Raw genomic sequence first — 20537 nt, 5'->3', positions numbered from 1 at the left:
AAAGAGGAGCAGAGATACCAGGAAAAAAATTACCGAAGTGGTCCAGGTGAGATAAGATGAGAGCCTGCACCACAGCAGAGGGACTAATTACAGATGATCATGCTCTCAATCTCCACAAACTGCTAAGATCTCAGAGACAGATCTCAGTAACTGAGTGGAAGCAAGAGCTGAGAGAGAAATAAAAGATGGTTCTGGGGTTTCCCTGGTGGCGCAGTAGTTAAGAATCCGCCTGCCAATGCAGGGGACATGGGTTCAAGCCCTGGTCCGGGAAGATCCCACATGCCACGGAGCAACTAAGCCCGTGCACCACAACTACCGAGCCTGCACTCTAGAGCCCGTGAGCCGCAACTACTGAGCCTGAGCTCTAGAGCCCGTGCTCCCAACAAGAGAAGCCACCGCAATGAGAAGCCTGCGAACCGCAACGAAGAGTAGCCCCCGCTCGCCACAACCAGAGAAAAGCCCGCGTGCAGCAACGAAGACCCAACGCAGCCAAAAATAAAATAAAATAAATAAATTTATTAAAAAAAAAAAAAAAAGATGGTCCTGAGGTTTCTGCCTTGGGAACTGCATGAAGTGTGATGCTGATTATACGCAATGACCATTCACACTTAGGGAATAGGCACTATCTGGGGAAGGATAAAGATGAGAAGAGCCAGGAGGATGAATGGAGGCCCTGGTGACTTGTGCGAGAGCAACGCCAGGGTGGACAGCAGATCCGACAGCAGCAGTAGCAGCAGCGAACAGCTGCTTACTAAGAGTGCTTACCACGTGCCCAGGGCAGCTCTCCTCTGTGTTACTGAGCCGTAACATAGAGTCCTACAAGGATGCTGGGAGCGAGGCACTACTGTATCCCTCTTTTGACAATGAGGAAACTGAGGCACAGTGAAGTTAAGGAACATGCCCAAGGTCACACAGTTTCTAAGTGGCAGACAGAAGCCAAACTGCTGAGGATCAGGGAGTGAATAAAAAGGAAAAAAGAAAAAGTAAGAGATCCAGAGAGTAACGGGAACTTTTAAAATTACCACAGAAGAAAATCAAGTAGACTCAAAATAGCCCTTGAAAATTCCTTCAATTACATATGCACCATTCTGTATACACTACCCTGCAGGTGATATTATCGGTTCCTTTAACTCTCCGTTACTCATTATTTTTCAGCGGCATTTAATTTTGATGCATTCACTCTCAATCTCTTTCACAAGCGTAGACACAAGTTATCTCCCGCCCTCCTGCGCGGCCTCCTGAAGATGCATCTTCACTCATTCGTCAGTGTCAGGGACATCCTGGAAACCATTCGAATGCTCTCCCCAGGTCTCTGCCGCAGTGGTCCAGAGCACACGTTCACTGACGGGGCTGGCAGGCACCAGGCTGCTTCCGTCGTTACTGTGCCCTCTCTCCCTCTCTGCCCACCACCCTCCTTCCCCCCCCCCCCCAGGCACAGCGCTTAATTCCCTTAAGTGAAATTATGATACAACGCCACACTATTCTTTTTAATTCGAAGGGAGAGGCAACAAGGAAAGCCTTCATAGGACATAGTTAATAAAGCTTTTCTACTTGACCTTTGAAGCGAAGTGCTACTCTACAAGGAAAGACTGAAGCCAGAGGGAGGCAAGCTCCTGGAAAAGGGTATAAAGGACAGGATCTTTAGAAGGTCAGCGTTGACAGAGAAAGAACACACATCCCCTGAGATGAGGAGAAAGGACACCAATGACAGGTGAAAATGGAAATACGCAGGTCAAATGACAGCTTTCAGGCTGATGGCCTGGAAGTTCTCCCTTCAGCAGGAGGCCAACTGACGAAGTGTGAGGAGTTGCCTGGGAGGAGGATTCATTCGAGAAGCAGAGAACAGGCCCCAGGGGAAACAGGGAGGAGAAAGTGTCCCAAGTTCCCTGAGTGGCCAGTACTCCAGGTGCAGCTCAACAAGGTTTAACTTTATCTTTCACGTTGGCTTAAAAAATTTATCTTTGAAAAAAACAAAATAACTTTTAAAACAAACCGGTGATATTATTCAAGGGCAAAGAGCTGTATTTTTCCAAACCCAAACTTACTGAATTATGCTGCCTCAAAAATTCTGCAGCATTCTCTTCTGCATTACCACCAATTTCGCCAATCAATATGATACCTTCTGTGGCTGGATCATTCAGAAAGATTTCAAGGCAGTCAGTAAAATCTGTTCCATTGAAAGGATCACCTCCAATGCCTGGAAAAGTCAAAGAATATCACCAGCTGAAAATTGGATGAATCATATATAATTTAGGTGAGGAAATGCTGTTTTATCTAGTTTCTTATTTTGCCTACCCCCTTCTTACCAATATTTTTAAATGTGTCATCACTCTTGCATTTAACATTTAAAAATCACAAAATGCTACATTTATTTCTGCTTATAATATCACATGAATGCTAAACGGTGGTGGGCTCCTGTTAGTCACAAAAACAGCCCTCTTTTTAACTCCTTATCAAGACTCCTCTCTCCCACAAAATTATTCCTAGATAGTTCTTTAAAAATGAGCATTCTATATAGTTTCCCTAATTAGGAGAACTTTACTTCTGAAAACACATTAGCTTTTTCAGGGGTATGAATTACTGTTTTCTATGTTATAACTTTTAACTTTGTTGACTTCTGGTGAGTAGTTCATTATCAGTACCTTGTATATAATAGACAATAAATTCTGAAATTAAAAATAATCTGGATTAGCTAATCTGGGGTGTGTGTCTGTCTGTGTGTGTCTGCGTGTTAACATTACCTTCACTGTGGTAGTTCGTTGTGATTTGTTATTTTCACATGAACCACAAACCTTATTACCATATTGGAGACTTAATGCCACACTGGAAATAAATATTGGACACTTGTATTTCTTCTACAGTGAAAAAAAAAAAATGAACGTTTAAGAAAATGTGTATTGGTGTGAATATCTTCTCTGATTAAACATTTAACCCATTTCTTTGCACAAAATAGCTATTTCATGAGGGACATTGCAGAGGAACCACTTGCAAGTTAAGACACAAGTCCCAGTGGCGGGAGGGGGGCTGTCTTGACCCCTCTTACCTCTGACCCAGAGTGGGAAATGACAGAGACCACACACAGGGGCTCCACTATAAGCACATGGCTTTTTAGCACAAGTACTTGGATAGGACTCAAGGCAATGTTCCCTACAGACTGGGTGACACTCTTAAATTTTGAAGTTATAAAAATGTATTTTATAATAGATAAATACGCAGGACTGGCTCCCTACTCTTCAACACACCACTCAAGAATGAAACTGAGGAAGAGAAGCGGCACCCACTGAGTGCCAGCCACGTGTCACGTACTGTGCCTCAGCACACGGCGGGCCCACGACTTCCTAATCCCTCCAAACTCTCTGTGACATGGCAATTATTACTCTTCGTTTACAAATTAAAAACAGAGGCTACAGAAGACAGAATTGCCAACTCTATTTCAAAATCTTTTCTTATTTTCCATCACGCTATCTTGTATCATAGATGGTGTTTCTACACATAGAAAAGCTCAATTAATGTTTCATAGTGATTTTACGAATTTGAGTCTTTTTTTTTTTTTGCGTTACACAGGCCTCTCACTGTTGTGGCCTCTCCCGTTGCGGAGCACAGGCTCCAGACGCGCAGGCTCAGTGGCCATGGCTCACGGGCCCAGCCGCTCCGCGGCATGTGGGATCCTCCCGGACCAGGGCACGAACACGTGTCCCCTGCATCGGCAGACTCTCAACCACTGCACCACCAGGGAAGCCCACGAATTTGAGTCTTAATAAAAATACTACAGGGTTATATTTTATAATTTTTTATCATAAAATGCTGCCTTGATAAGCCTCTAAAAGATATTCTAAAAGTTTGAAGGAATATTTATAAAATGAGAAATTTGCCTGGCTTTTGGCAACAAATACCAAGATTATTTCAAAATGTAAAATCTTTTTTATATTTGTAAGTGGGAGGCAGTATGATGTGGCAAAGCAAGAGGTTCCAGGGAGCTCAATCCTCCTCCACCAATAACGCTACCACAGGACTACATGCCAGCTCAGCGGTGCCTCAGAGGGTTGCCTTAAGAGTGAGAAAATGATTGGCAAAGAATTCAGTGAGGGCTTCCCTGGTGGCGCAGTGGTTGGGAGTCCGCCTGCAGATGCGGGGGACGTGGGTTCGTGCCCCAGTCCGGGAGGATCCCACATGCCGCAGAGTGGCTGGGCCCGTGAGCCATGGCCGCTGGGCCTGCGCGTCCGGAGCCTGCGCTCCGCAACGGGAGAGGCCGCAACAGTGAGAAGCCCGCGGAACGCTAAAAAAAAAAAAAAAAAAGAATTCAGTGACTGTGAAGCACTGAGTGACAGCTGGTCATGATAACAAAATGCTAATTACAGTAATGAAAGTCCTATTTTGAAGGACCATTTCTTCCCAGCAAGCTAAGTAACAGCTGTTTTCAAGGCCCAAGGCTCTCCAGGAGACACACGTCCCAGGATGTTTGTTCTGAAGCTTGGAAGTCAAATCCCAGACCATGAATCTTGAAAATATAACAGTCAGCTTCACGTATAAGCAAATTAAATTCAAGATCACAACATCTTTTTAATAAAATGGCATCAAAATCTCTCACAAATAATCAAATCAATAATTATCATTATACTTATTCAGTGAAGATATTGAACTCCAATAAAATGAGTTTAGAAAAAAAATCCCTCACCAATGCACAAAGACTGCCCCAGTCCAACTTGTGTTGTTTGATGAACTGCTTCATAAGTCAGGGTGCCAGATCTGGACACGATACCTTAAAGAAAGAGAATTCAATAATATTAGGTGGTGTTCAAACGACTATCATACAGTAAAATAAATTACAAACACAGGTATACATAAAACCCATTTCACAATTTGTCAACCAAATAAATGATAACATCAGGTCATGAAATAAGAAGAAAAGGCCTAAATTATAGCAGGGGCGTTTTAAAAGTTATATAGAGAAGAAAGTCTGTTATTAGTTAGGGTTGTTTTATGACCATAAAAGCAGTTAAGAGAGACCTAAAGTCTTCCACGTAAAACGACTGCAGACATGCAGTAAAATGGAACAATAAATCTATAAAAAGGTCCATAAAGAAAAATAAAGAAGGCATAAGTTTCAAGTATTAATCTTTGGCTAATAACCCTGATTTAGGAAAATAAATTCATAGTTAGGCTTGCTGTCTCCTGACCACACAGATTCCACAAGACAGAGCCCCGTTCTCCTACGCTGCTTCAGTAAGAGACTGCCAATGCTGTTGGAGATTCTGCAGTGACTGTCTTTCTTGCTGGACTGGAACCTCGAGGGGGTCAGTAAACAAGACTGTTTTCCCCACACCTGCGTTCCCAGCATCAAGTACAGTTCAGGCACAGAAGGAGCTCAGTAAATATGTACCAAATGGGTCAATACTGAAAATCAATGGAGAACAACCACACTTTCAAACAAAATCTAATTCTAAGAGTTTTAAGACCATTCACTAACTGGATCCTATTTCACAACAAATGACAACCACTAACACCAACCCCCATCTGTCTCATCTGTCAGTTTTTCCCTATTCTTAGAGCTTTCTTTATATCTACATCCTCTCTCCTTAACATAGTCCCTCCTCTGTGGGACCTTTCATAACTAAGAAGGTTAGGTAGGTCATACCTATGTACATATGCATTTGATGCATTTAGCTTTTAAATAAAGTACAATCAGTAACTTAACTGTATATCTTTGTGTGAATTACCTAGTCTCCTTTCCACTCCTGATTCTTATGAATAGAATTATGATTGATTAATTGATTCTTATGATAGAATTATGTTCTTGTTCAGGCAACACCCTAGATGACTGGGCAGCACAACTGTTTTATTTATTCTAGTCTTTTAATGGATCAGTATAATAGTGAACAGTAGCACTAGGATTTTGTCATTTTGTCATTCTTTTAAGGGGCTTTCATCTAATTATATAAATGATACATAATTTATATAAATGCAAACTGCATACATTTAAGGTAATGAAAGCAATGTTTTTAGGGTAAATTACTCCTGCCATCCTTAAAGTATATATAGTAAAAGAGACTATCACTTAAAAATATCTATCGTAAGCATACTTCTGCTTCCAAAAAGCAGAGGTATTTTCCTGTATTCTTCCTACTAAGTACAAGTAAAAACCCTGGACATCATATATAAAACAAATATAAGAAATCTCTGAGGGGCTTCCCTGGTGGCGCAGTGGTTGAGTCCGCCTGCCGATGCAGGGGATGCGGGTTCGTGCTCCGGTCCGGGAAGATCCCACATGCCGCAGAGCGGCTGGGCCCGTGAGCCACGGCTGCTGAGCCTGCGCGTCCAGAGCCTGTGCTCCACAATGAGAGACGCCACAACAGTGAGAGGCCCGCGTACCACAAAAAAAAAAAAAAAAAAAAAAAAAAAAAAGAAATCTCTGAAAGATGGAGAGAAGACAGAGTCACTAGGGACCTCGAGACTCAAGCAGTGACACAATGGTGAACAAACAACAAAGAGGATAAATCCAAAGAAATTCCCACCAAAACTCCTAATAAATAAACTTCAGAAAACCAAAGACAAAAAAAAAAATCTTGAAAGCAGCAAGAGAAAAATAACACCTTACCTAAACAGGAAAAACAACTCAAATGACATCAGTTTTCTCATCAGAACACATGGAAGCAAGAAGTGGAACAACATTTTTTAAGTGCTAAAAGAACTGTCAACCCTAAATCCTATACCCAGTGAAATTATCCTTTAGGGATGAAGGGGAAATAAAGACATTCTCAGATGAGGGGAAAATAAATAATCTGTCACCAACAGTTCCATCATAAAAGAATGGCTAATGGAAGTTCTCTAAAAAGAAGGGAAATGATACCAAGAAGGAAGAACACAGCAATAAGCAAAACATGGATAGATAAAAAGACTTTCTCTTGAGTGTCCTAAAAGGAAGAAATAAAACTGTCCCTATTTGTAGATAACATGATTGTCTACAAAGAAAATGGTAAGGAATCTACCAAGAAAACCCATTAGATTACAGCAACGTTGCAAGATACAAGATAAACAAAAATCAATTGTATTTCTATATATTAGCCAAGAGCACATGGACACCAAAATTAAAATACAATAAAATTTACAATTGCTTTCTTAAAATAAAGAAATATTTAGGTGTAAATCTAACAAAACATATACAGGACTTATATGCTAAAAACTACAAAATGCTTGTGAAAGAAATCAAAGACAATCTAAATAAATGAAAATATACTGCATTCATGGGTTGGAATAGTCAACATGTCTATTCACCCCAGACTGACATAAAGATTTAACACAATTCCCATCAAAATCCCAGCAACAGTTTCTGTAGATAGAGACAAGATCATCTTAAAAATTATATGAAGTAAAGGAACTAGAAGAACTAAAATAATTTTAAAAAGAATAAACTGCAAGGAAGTGATCTACCTAAAATTTCAAGACTTATCACTTAGCTATAGTATCAAGATTGTGTGGTACTGGTGAAACCCAGAAATAGACCAACACAAATATGCCAACTGTTTTTCTGACAAAAATGCAAAAGCAACTCAATGGAAGAAAGATGATCTTTTCAATAAATGGTGCTGAAGCAACTGAACACAAGTAGACGAAAAAGAACTTTGATCTACGTCTCACACCTAGAAAAATTAACTGAAATTGGATCATGGGATTTAAATGTAAAACTACAAAACTTTCAGGAAAAGGAAAGGTATTTAAGGCTAGGCAAAGACTTATTAGACTTGGGGTCCAAAGCATACTTCACAGGAGAAACAAATTAGTAAGTTAGACTTCATCAAAATGAAAAACTCTTGCTCTCTGAAAGATCCTGTTAAGAGCATGAAAACACAGCTACAGAGTGGGAGAAAATATTTGTAAGCCACATATCCAACAACGTACTAGTGTCTAGAATATACAAAGAACTCTCAAAACTCAACAGTAAAAAAGCAAACAACCCAATTAGACCATGGGCAAAAAAACATGAAGAAACACTTCACTGCAGAAGATATACAGATGACGGACAAGCACCTGAAAAGACGCTCAATACCATTAGCCATTAGGGGAATGTAAATTAAAACTATTACAATGAGATATCACTGTACACTTATCAGAATGGCTAACATAAAAAACTGTGATACTACAAATGCTGGCAAGGATGCAAAAAACCAGATCACACATACATTGGTGATGGAAATGTAAAATGGATAACAATTTGGCAATTTCTTAAAAAACATGCAAATATGATCCAACCTAGCAACTGCCCTCCTGGGCATTCATCCCAAAGAAATGAAGACTTGGATTATACAAAAACGAGTACACAAATGTTTATAGCAGCCTTACTTGTAGCAGCCCCAAACTGGAAACAATCCCAATATCTTTCAACAGATGAATTGTTAAACACACTATGGCACATTCGTAACCTGGAATACTACTCAGTAATAAAAATGAATGAACTACTGACACAACAATCTGGTGAATCTCCAGAGAATTGTACCGAGTGTAAACAGCCAATCCCAAAACGCTACATACTACATGATATTATTTATACAGCACTCCTGAAATTTAAAATTTTAGAAATGGAGAATTATTAGTTTCCAAGGATTAAGAAGGGACTGGGAGTAGGAGGGAAGTGAGTGTATCTATAAAAGGGCAAGATGAGGGATCCCTGTAGTGATGGAAAAATTCTTTATGTCTGTATCAATGTCAATATACTAGATGTGACATTGCATTATAGTTTTGCAAGATGTTACCATTGGGGGACACTGGATAAAGGGTACACAGAAATCTGTCTGCATTATTTCTTACAATTACATGTGAATTTACAATTATCTGAATATAAAAAGTTTAATTAAAATAAAATTTTTTAAAAGGATGTAGAAGTCAAGTATGTCGCATGTGGTTGAGAGTAAAAAAACGTCTAACATAAGTGAAAAAAATATTGTAGAGTTAAATATCAATTTGGAATTCAATCTCTCTTCAATAACATTCAATTAGCTGTTATACAGTTTCATTAGCTATCATTAACACAAACTAGAAAGCCACTATACCACTGTACTGCTGTCATATTACATTACGTCCCATTCAGAAATACCCAAGGGACTGAAAAATCCTTCCTTTCCCTAAACTTTTAGCTTAAGGACTGGAAGTCAATGAGGCTTCTGAGAACATTAGTACTAGTATCAAAATAGGAATAGTTAGTACAAAAAAATCATCTTTTCTCCTTCACCTCCTTGAAAATCTTGTAGTGTCATATATTTTCTTTTAGGTGAATTTTTTTCTAAATCCTCTGAATTAAAGGCAGTCTCCCAGAGGACTTCCTCATCAATGTGCTATGGCTATCTGGAGAACCAAGGTCTAAAGGACTTCCCTGAACTTTTCTTACTTGCTTTTGAGGTTCACAGGCACCTTAGAAAGCAGGGTAGTGATCAGAAAGGCAACTCAGTACAGGGCACACCTTATTCCATGCTCACCTAAGTCTACAGTAGCAGCCATTCCAAGCAGACTGCAGAGTGTAAGGAGTATTCAAATATGTGCAAAAGCATCCCTGCCTATGTGGATCAGGCCCCGACTAGAAATCAGATGGCCTATGGAACTCCCTGCATCCTCCCTCATAAGAGAACTTGTTAAGTTCTCTACTGGCAGCAGGGCTGACAGCTCTAAGAGCCATTAGTAATAAAGAAAAATCATGACCTTTAACCCAGTCCTGTAAACTGCACAACTGACATTTGCTGACTATGTTTTAACTATTCTTACTTAGTATTTACAGTCATGGTGTATAGATAAAGTACTGTAAACTCTATTATGGTGGAGAAACAGTATAGCTTAGTGAGAGTTAGGTGTGAAGAGTCTAAAAACAGCCATAATGGGCTAACTCTGAAACGTTAATTTGGTTATTTCCTTGAGGAACTAAACAAGTAGCAGTACAATTTTCCCAAAACATTTTGAGAAAGCCCATAATATCCACTGAGGCAAAGTAATTCTGAGAGGACACAGAAAGACTAACAATAAAAATATTCACAGCATGTATATCTGGACAAAGAACTTAAGAGCCAGAATATTTACAGAACCCCCTAGAATCAACAATTATATAAAAATTATATTAAAAAGACTACCCAATAAAAAATAATGTGTAAAAAACTTGAACAGATAATTCACAACAGAAGATTTATAAATGGCCAATAAGGACATGATATCATTAGTCACGGGGGAAACTCAAAACCATAATGAGACATCATTTTACTCCCAGTAGAATGGCTAAAATTACAGACTAACAATACTAAATGTCTGTGAAGATGTGGAATGACTGGAACATTCATACATCAAGGGTGAGAGTAAAGAACACACAGCCACTTTACAGAACTATTTGGCAACTTCTTAAAAAGTTGAACATACTTTGACTCTATGATTTAGCAATTCCATTCGTAGGCATTTAACCCAAGAGAAATACCCACAAAAAGACCTGTACACAAAAGTTCACCTTAACCTTATTCACAATGAATCAAACCTGAAAACAAGAGAAACATTTGTCAGTGGGAGAATGGACAAATTGTGGTATTCAATAAAATATTACTTACCGATAAAATAAACTATTGATACACGCAAACACATGGAAGAATCCATAGTGTGCTGAGCAGGAAAAGAATCTTTAAAAAACCCCAAAAATATCTTCACTGATTCTAGAGAATTAGCGTTTCTCAAACATCAATTCAGGACACAGAATCAATTCACTATAAAACTTCTCTGGTAAATTCTCTTAAAGTTGAATTAATTAAAATGAATTTGATTTGCAGAGTCAAATTCTCTTTGTGAGTTTTGAGCTTAGGGCAAGGAATTTTGTTTTTAATCTATAAGAAATATATACTCACCAATTCTTCCTTTCTTGTGAATATGGCCAGGCATGATGCCAATTTTGCATTCTCCAGGCTGAAGGAAAGTAATTCACGGTTTCAGAAAAGTGAAAAAAAAACTGTGACTTCCTAGGTCATACACACGAATATACTTGGACTGATTCAAAGCTAGTTAGCCTTCAGAGGGCTTATTTTTGTTTTGTAAACTCACATTGATGACTCCAGGGCAGTTTGGCCCAATCAGCCTGGTTTTTTCCTGGCGCAGCAGTTTGTGCTTGACCCGCACCATGTCCTGCTGTGGGATACCTTCAGTGATGCACACAACCAAGGACACTTCCGCCTCAATAGCTTCATTAATGGCAGCAGCAGCAAAAGGAGGAGGGACATAAATGACAGACGCTGTTGCTCCGGTCTGTTCTTTGGCCTGAAACATTAACCACGAAGCACTTTATTATTGGTTAAGTCAGAAACATTGTAAAAGAAATTCAATACCATGATTTTAATGATGTCTTGGGGTCAGGAAAGGACATCACCAGGAGACATCGGATGTCTTCATTCTTCCCATTAACAAGTTCACTTTGCTGTCAGAAAAGAGTAGAGTAAGCATGGCCTCCTTTCTGCCCCCTTGGGACACCCTTCTGCATTGAAAGTTTCTGTGACCTCCCATTCCCTCAGGTGACAGCATGTCAGTACACCTGCAAGCACTGCCTGATCTGCATCTGTGTCCCCTCATTCCTGGGCCATGTTTATTTCTGTTGTTCTACAAGGCACTTACCACCTATTCAGTACCAAAGACCCTGTACCTCCCCAGGAGAAAAGGACTAGTGAGCCCCAAGCTCCAGAACCCAGCTCTCAACCATCTGTTTAAAAATACATCAAACTTAATAAATAATATCAAGAGGCAGCAAAATGAAGTGGTTTTATTCCTAGCTGTCAATTTTTACTCTAAATGCATGCTGATTAGAAATAAACTAAAATACACATGTATAAGTGGCCACGGAATAAGAATGGGTCAAATAAGGTTAGAGTCTACTCTACATCACCCCTCACAATGCAAAGCACTGAAAGACCATCAATTTGACCACGGTTCTCTCTCAGTGGTTTTTACATACTCTCTACATGTATCAATACACATGTAGCCTTCTACCCACCTCCACGTGTGGCCATGTCTCTTCTCCTGAAAGGAAGCTCCTTGAAGACAGAGACTGTCAGTGATCTCTGGCTCTCCAAGAGTGGCAGCATCTATTCCGTGAGAGGCCCTGAGAGAGACTCTGTACAGGCCTCGGATAAGGCTTCTCCACAACCCTGCATGCTTAGCATCCCCAGCTACAAATCAAGATGCTGAGGCCAAGAAATATTAAATAACTTGCACAAGGTCACATAGCTAGGAAGGGGTACAGGCAAGATTCAATGAGGCAAAAGTGTATCGGATTCCAAAGCGTCAGTTCTTTTCAGCTACAGCAGGCTGCCTCCCTATACATGTTAAAATGTAACTTAACCAAGATGTAAATCAAAACTTTTTAGAAGGCTGTGCCATGGGATTCATAATGGATACAAAAACCGAGTTACGGAACATACAGGTACAGCTAGAAGGGACAGAAGTAAAAGACAGTGTCTTTGAGAATCATCCCCAAATGATTCCCCACATTCCCAACAACTTAGGGGCTTTCTCTATGGCACCCCGAATAAAAAGAGGTATCTTGACAGTGACAGAAGAACAAGTCAAAGGATGCTGACTTGCCAGGGGTTAAAAATAATTCAAAACAATGTTTCTAAAAACTACGCTCAAGATGATAACAGAGAAGTGGGAACCAAAGGAAAAGAGCTAGGTTGGAACCAAGTGTAAGAATTTTATGGAAAATATCAATATATCCCATGGGTTCCTACCCCTTGAGGCTACAAATACTTTCAGCAGCTGGACTGTGACAACAGGATCTATGCTGGCAAAGAATACTGTATGAAAGGTGTCCATCCTACTCACTCAGAAAGCTCTTTGAAAGAGCAGAATGGGTGAGAAACAGTATCTGTCAAAGAACTTACATTATATTCCAAATGTCATATCTATTTGTATCAAAATTAATAATAAATGAATTGCTTAGCAATGAAAACTGTTTTCAAAAGAAAGCAAAAACAGCTCATGACAAAAGAAATCTGCCTAGAGAGACTTTTTTCTAAAAATGCAAATCAAAAAAAAAAAAACTAAATGATTATTCTACAGAATATATGATTTTTTTTACTCTTTAAAATACAATACACTCAAAACAGACATACACATATACAGTACACCCTATTTTCAAGTTTAAAGTAAAGTGAAAATTCCAAATTTGAATATTTGTTTTTTTCTACATTTTAGGATTAAGAATACAAATTAACTTCAATTAGAAGTTAGTATTCCAGGGGCTTCCCTGGTGGCGCAGTGGTTGAGAGTCCACCTGCCGATGCAGGGGACACGGGTTCGTGCCCCAGTCCGGGAAAATCCCTCATGCCGTGGAGTGGCTGGGCCCGTGAGCCATGGCCGCTGAGCCTGCACGTCCGGAGCCTGTGCTCCGCAATGGGAGAGGCCACAACACTGAGAGGCCCGCGTACCCCAAAAACAACAAAAAAAAGAAGTTAGTATTCCAAAAAGAGAGTACATCTATACATGTGTACTGTAAAAAGTGCAATTCTTTAAAACATGCCTTGGAAGTATGTTTATAAAGAGGAGGGGTACATTTTTTAACATCAATACATCAATCCCAAGTACCAAGTTTATTTCCTTGATTTTTTAAATTAAACAGCTAAGAATTTGTACTACGGTTTCTTTTATAACACTACTAGTTTTGTATATATTCATTTAAGTGTAGAAAGAGAATGAAAGAATACACATTGTGCTTAAATTAGCTCTCTATAAAAGCAAAATCTGAGAAATGGAAAACACTATATAAAACTTAACTTTACATACTTTTATATCAGCTGAATTTTTACAATAAGCAATTAGCTTTGTAGCGAAGAATTAAAGTTTAGTTTAAAATCATTTTAAAAAGTATTAAGAAATCAGCAAATTGGGGAAGAGACTAGAACTCTGTGATCTGTCCATCAGACTCCACAGCTAGGTTTCTCCACACAGGAACACCACACACTACTTACTCTGAGCCAGGCTAAGTCTGCCACTTATCAGTCATGACACTATGTGCAGGACCCTCAACCTCTCTGCTCCTGTCAGAAGCTGGACTGTGACAACAGGATCTGTGCTGGCAAATAATACTGCATGAAAGGTATCCATCCTACTCACTCAGAAAGCTCTTTGTAAGAGCATCCTTGTCTTTAAAATGGGGATGGTAACAGCACCTACCTCGGGCTTGTGGTTTGGCCTGAATGAGGCCATGAATACGAAGCACCTGGCACAGTGCCTGGTAAAGCACCCACTCGAAGGATTAGGGTAGGGGGTGGATGCTGACATGTGCACTTCTAACACCCCAGAAGAAGAAATGGTAAAGGAAAGGAAAATAAGCCAAATAGAAGCCAAGCCACAGCACTTCTTCCCTAAAGAGCTGATGTAAACCTACAGACAAAAATGACCCGGGGGGCTTCCCTGGTGGCGCAGTGGTTGAGAGTCCACCTGCCGATGCAGGGGACACGGGTTTGTGCCCCGGTCCGGGAAGATCCCACATGCCGCAGAGCGGCTGGGCCCGTGAGCCATGGCTGCTGAGCCTGCGCGTCCGGAGCTTGTGCTCCACAGCGGGAGAGGCCACACAGCAGTGAGAGGCCCGCGTACCGCAAAAAAAAAAAAGACCCGGGCTGCAGAGAAAACATCCTGAGCCTACCTGACTAAAGTGAACACACCGGTTTTTACCGCAATTCAAATTTCTCTAGGTTACTGGAATTTTAAAAAGCAACTGACTCTCCCAAAAGGGGCACAATTAAGATCTTGAACCAAGGTGTACTAGCTCTTCCCCTGCTTTTCTTTTCTTGCCAAACTCAGGTACCATTAGTTACCTCCTTCACAGTACTGAAGACCGGTAAGCCCAGATGCGTCTCGCCTCCTTTCCCTGGAGTGGTTCCTCCAACTAATTTGGTGCCGTATTCCAATGCCTGCTGGCTATGAAAGGTGCCCTGAGGGGAAAACGTGAAAGACTAATGAGAAAAGGCAGGCTGGGAAGCCTAAAGTCAATCTTCAGCAACTTGGAAAAGAAAAGCAAATAGGTTTTAAGTATTTCCCAGCAAACAGCTGTAACACATATCCAAGCATTCTCACTACCTTATTGAACACAGCTTTCACCCTTGAAGCAAAGCGGGCCTCTGCGGGGCCAAAATAACTGTTTTTTTTAAGGGGGGGAGTCTCTTTTCACTCTGTTTTCAAATTTGGCTGATGATCAGAAACCCCCTGGTGTCTACCCGAAAAGAACACCTCTTTTTCATTGTTCCTCAATTCCTGATGTCCTCACATCCCTCTTCTACTCAGTGTAAAATCCATGGCCAGTCACTACAGTCACACAACCACCTCGGCTCTCTCTCACTTCAACTTACACATCTGGCAAAATCACAATCTTGGTTAAATCCAATTCTCCACCTATTCTGAGACTGCACATGCGCCACTGAACGGTAGCTGGAGGAAAAATAAAATAAAACCACGCTAACTGGTCTCACTTTAAATTAATGATCACAAACCTTAAGTGAGCCTTTAACGCTGCCCAGCCAGCATCCTGGATGTCCCTATCCATTTACTCTCCCACCTCCACCTCGGCACTACTGACATTCTGGACACACTGATTCCCTGTTATGAGAGGCTGTCCTGTGATTTGTACAATGTTTACCTCTACTCAGTAGATGCCAGTACAATGCCCTCCTCCCTACCCCAATCAGCTGTGATGACCAAAAACACCTCCAGGGTTTGAAAGATTCTTTTTCACTAAGCTTCTGAGGCTCCGCCTCCCTGTTTTTCCTCTTCTCTTTCTTTCTCTTCCTAGACTTCTCTTTTTCATTTAAATGTGTGCCCTTGGTGAGTTCACTCCTTATCATGGCAATAAATATCATCCATATGGTGACCTCTCCCAAACACACAGACACACACACCTCCCACATACCTAGCCGAGATCTTTGCCTTGAACTCCACGCTCACACTGTCAACTGCCTACCTGACATCTCCACTTGGAGAACCAGTAGGCATCCCAAACTTAATGTGCCCAAAACCGAGCTCCTGATCACTCCCCTCCATGGTTTACCCCATCTCAATTAATGAGAACTCCACTCCTAACAGATGTTCAGACCAAAACTACTGAAGTCATTCTTGATTTCTCTCTTTCTCTTGTATCTCAAATCAGGATACATTAGTCAATCTTATTGCCCTGCCTTCAGAACGTAACTGACAACTTCTCACACCTTCTACTGCTACCGTCTTGGTCTAAGTCACCATCAACTCTTGACAGAGTACTGCCCTTGCTCCCTTTCAACCTATTCTCAACACAGCAGCCAGACTGATCCTGTTACATGTCACTTCTCTGATCAAACTCTGCAACAGTTTTCCATCTCATTCACAGCAAAAGCAAAAGCAAAAGCATCACACTGGACACCAAGTCAGTATTCAAGCTGCCTCCTCACATCAGAACCTCTCAACTGCCTGACCTCGCTTCACCCACTGTTCTCCCATCACTCATTCTACTCCAGTCATGCCGGCCTTGGGGCTGCCACACACAGCAGGCATGTTCCCACCTCCTGGCCTCACTGTCCCCTCTGGCTGGAACACCCTTCCCCTAGACATCCACTTGACTCACCCCCAAAGTTCCTTTAGAACTTGACTCAGAGGTCAGGCTTCCCCTGAGCATCCACCACAACCCCACACACATACAGACACCTCCTTTCTCTGGTTTAGTTTTTCCACAGCACTTATACTTTCTAACGTACCACATAATTTACTCATTGATTTTGTTTCTCTCCCCCGCCACTCCATGAAGGCAATGATTTCTATCTACTTTGTTCACTGAGAGATGGCACCTAAAGCAACACATTCCATACAGTAGGCACTCAATAAGTAGTTGTTGAAAACTGAGTGGATCTATGCGGTCATTCTACAGGGACCAGAAAATGATGACTCAACTACTCAAGTTCTATTTCTTAATTCAACGTCTTCATTTTTCAAAACAGGAAACTTAGTCCCAAGCATGTTAACTGACTTATCTTAAGTCAGTGATGGAGTTTTGGAAAGGACCTCAGACCTGTGCTCTCTCTTTAGAGAAGTGCCATTCAAAGTGTCATCTGTATATGCTAACGGTCTACAGTGAGATAAACACAAAACAAAAAAAGAATGACAAAAATCATAAAGAAAAATCTAATAAAACAAAAATAAGTGAGAATGTTTGCAGACTTTTACAGCAATATAATACTGAAATGACTTTTACAGTATTTTGTAAAAAGTATTCATCTGCATTAGATTGGTGATAAAACAAAGACACACCCAAACTGGTCTTTCATTCCAGATAGTTAGAGAAGCACTACCCCAGACTACCACACTGTTACATAAATTCCAATGGACAAATTTTTAGTCCTAATGTAGTGCTAAACAGGGATAACATTTCCCGTTAATAAGCTTCTTTTCCGTAATTTTCCCATTATCACCATCCAGTGCAGAGTTAAGAATAGTAATAGCTTTTAGCAGCTCATAACAGCCAGTTCAAGAAATACCACCCACTGGAAATCTGCATTTTGGGGATTTGCTCTGAAATACAAATATTCCTCACTCATATGTGGAACAATGTGTACACTGAAAAAAAAAGAACTAATGAGACAAAACGCAGATTCTCTAGAGAGATAAACTCTAAATTTCAGACCTCATCGTTACCTCTATAAACAGAAACTTAGAACCAACAAATCTGAGACAATTAAGGCTCCCAATTACTCTAAAAAAAAAAGTGAATAAGAAACAGTGTATTTGCCGGTAACCCAGAGACACTGAAACCAACCTTGGATTTCAATATTTAGGCAAATCATCATCTAATTTATGAATCAAAGACAGTTCCAAATAGTGCTTATAGCATGGACAATGGTTCTTAAAAAAACGGTCAGAGGTTAAAATGTTGTAGGACTGTATAAAGCTTAGTAAACAGAAAAACAAAGTCATACATAATAAACTTATGTGGAGAATTTGGGTTAATCAAACATTTGATTATATGCTAATAAAATTAACATCTATCCAAAAAGGGACTAAATATGATTTTAATTGGCAGAGGAATGATAAAATGTACTTCATAATCTTAGATGAGCATCAACTTTCTTTAGAATGTATATATGTGGAAATGATATTCATAAAACGTACGGCTATCAGAATAAGTAAACCAATTTTACCTATGAACAAAATTTCTAAGTTTGGGGTGTTTCTTTTTTCATTGACAGTGGATTGTTTTTTTTTTAAGACAGTGGAGGAAAGGGAGAAAAAGAAGAAAGGTCCACTGCAATTCACATTTTTGTGCCCAGTTATTTCAAAGAGTAAGAAAGCAAAAGGACATTTCACATGAACAACCTTCTAATCTAATTCATTTTTAAAAAAAGAACTACAAAATTTTAAAGCAATTCCTAAGTACTTTAAAAACAAAAGTTATAGAATTCTAGATATTTAGGTGTCATCCTCTAGATCAGGGGTTAGTAAAGTATGGCCTGAAGGACTTAACTTGCCATTGGTTTCGTGAATTAAGTTTTACTGGCATACCCATTCACTGACATATTACCTATGGCTGCTTTTGCTGTTCCAATACTACCAAGTAGCTGTAACAGAGACTGCATGGCCTATTAAGCCTAAAATGCTTACAATCTTGTCTTTACAGAATACGCTTGCCAGCTCTTACTCGATCACCAAAACACTGCAGAATGGACGTGATAATTCTTTTAATCATAGAAAAATCATTAACCTTTAAATTACACAAAAATCATTAATCGTTTTTATTTTGCCATATCTCCTTTAATAATGAAGGAAGGGATACTTTGGGTTAAGGCTGATGGCTATCTTCTAATTGATTTGGTAGTATTCCCTCGTTTAAAAAAAAAAAAATCTGTGCATCTACTATGGTGAAACCATAAATGTGTACAAATGTTTTAAAGGGCAACTTAGCAATAGCTGTTAAAATTTTAAATACACAGAACCTTTGACACCCATTTTTACTTTTAGGAATCAATTTAACAGACATATATGTATGATATATATTATATACTGTATAATTTGTTTATATATGTGTGTGTGTGTGTATACACACACACACACACACACACAGAGAAGGAGAAAGAGAGTGTTCTCTAGAACAAACTCTGTAGAATGCCCATTATATAAGCGTACATGTTTGTATGAGTGAGAAAAATATCTGGAAGGATACATGTCAACTTGTTATCAGAAGGAATTCCAGAGCAGTAGAATGGTGGGAAGGAAGGAAAGGAGATTCTTATGTTGCATTTTTTTGTGGAATCACATCACAGTTATATTTAAACTTACATAAATTCTATGACGTAGGCAGAGGATAGGGAGAGAGAATGAATATAAATGAAATACTTCAGGCTATTTTGCCTGCTATTCCCCTGAAGACCATTTGCCCAGAGAGTACAAGATGGGAAAAATCAACGTACTGCTTCCTCTGCCCATCACAGTTCCCATGAGCCTCTCTGGGTTTGAGCATTTCCCCACACTGATCTGTGCTTAGCTGAGAATTTTTTTTGTACAAGGCCTAAACACAAGCCATCTGCCTTACCTAGTGCTTAATTAAAGAAACAGTGATCTGTGCCAACGTCGGAGAAAAGCCAGTTGTGTTATACTTGCTGAAAGAAAATATGTGGGTTTCCAACATAATACTGTACTCCTAGGGAGGGATTTTCAAGGTAACGTTAAATACAATTTTCATCTTAGAGGCTGACTATAGCACCTAACCCCCTCCTGAGATACAACTCCACTGTTGTACAGTATACTCTTGTGCTACAAACTGTATTATAGTTTTTGTGACTTTAAAACAATAGAAAATAATTCAATGTTTTTGTATCTCTAATATACATCTTTTAAAAAGTCTTGATACACATACCTGCTTACCAGTGAAACCCTGGCAAATAACCTTCGTATCTTTATCAACATAGAGATGCTTCCTGGAAGCTGTATAGGAGCAATGCCGAATTCCATTCTGTTGCACTGAAAAGTAAAGAAAATATGACACATTATAATTTTTCCAAACTTTTGGACTATGACTTTAACCTGGTGACAAAAAAAAAAAATCCTCTAATTCAGGAGCTATCTTGTGATAATGGCAACTTTAAATGTCATTTTTTAAATAAGATGTATTAAATACAAAAACTGATTAAAGAAACAAACAAGAAAAGACACTGTTCTATTCTCCAGAATCCCCTGTTTACTGAGAACCACAATTTTGTTGCTTTTTCTGAACTGAGAAAGAAAAGGTTACGTTTATAATTTTTATTCCTCAGAAAGAAACCAGGGGCTCACACAAGCAGCTCAAATTAAATCCAGGAACTAAATACTAGGTATCACTCTTACTAATAATGTTTACCTAACAGCCACATGCTTTCCTCATTTGACCCAACATTTTTAAGCCCAACATCAATAAGCAAAAGACGAGCTAAGAGGCAAACTTTGTCAGAATTACTAAGAACTACTTTGCAACTCATTCCCCAGTAATAATATTAACATTAAATGTTAAGTCATAGAATAAAACTTATCTAAATAATCCAAAA

The 20537-nt window shown here is 39.5% G+C and overlaps 1 protein-coding gene across 1 annotated transcript in view; it reads right to left on the bottom strand.

Annotated features, from left to right (window-relative positions):
* SUCLG1 (succinate-CoA ligase GDP/ADP-forming subunit alpha) overlaps positions 1 to 20537 on the bottom strand; it is a 36819-nt gene that overhangs the window by 6643 nt on the left and 9639 nt on the right. The window contains exons 2-7 of the mRNA XM_007470594.1: positions 19874 to 19977; positions 14820 to 14936; positions 11056 to 11268; positions 10863 to 10920; positions 4676 to 4759; positions 2046 to 2197 (exon numbers count right to left, since the gene is read on the bottom strand). Coding sequence (XP_007470656.1) covers positions 2046 to 2197; positions 4676 to 4759; positions 10863 to 10920; positions 11056 to 11268; positions 14820 to 14936; positions 19874 to 19977 — 728 coding nt within the window. The remainder of the gene's footprint in view (positions 1 to 2045; positions 2198 to 4675; positions 4760 to 10862; positions 10921 to 11055; positions 11269 to 14819; positions 14937 to 19873; positions 19978 to 20537) is intronic.

The sequence above is a fragment of the Lipotes vexillifer genome, unplaced genomic scaffold, assembly GCF_000442215.2.
Source record: "Lipotes vexillifer unplaced genomic scaffold, Lipotes_vexillifer_v1.1 scaffold1098, whole genome shotgun sequence".
NCBI classification, from domain to species: Eukaryota; Metazoa; Chordata; class Mammalia; order Artiodactyla; family Lipotidae; genus Lipotes; species Lipotes vexillifer.
This window is presented reverse-complemented; position numbering and strand designations above follow the sequence as displayed.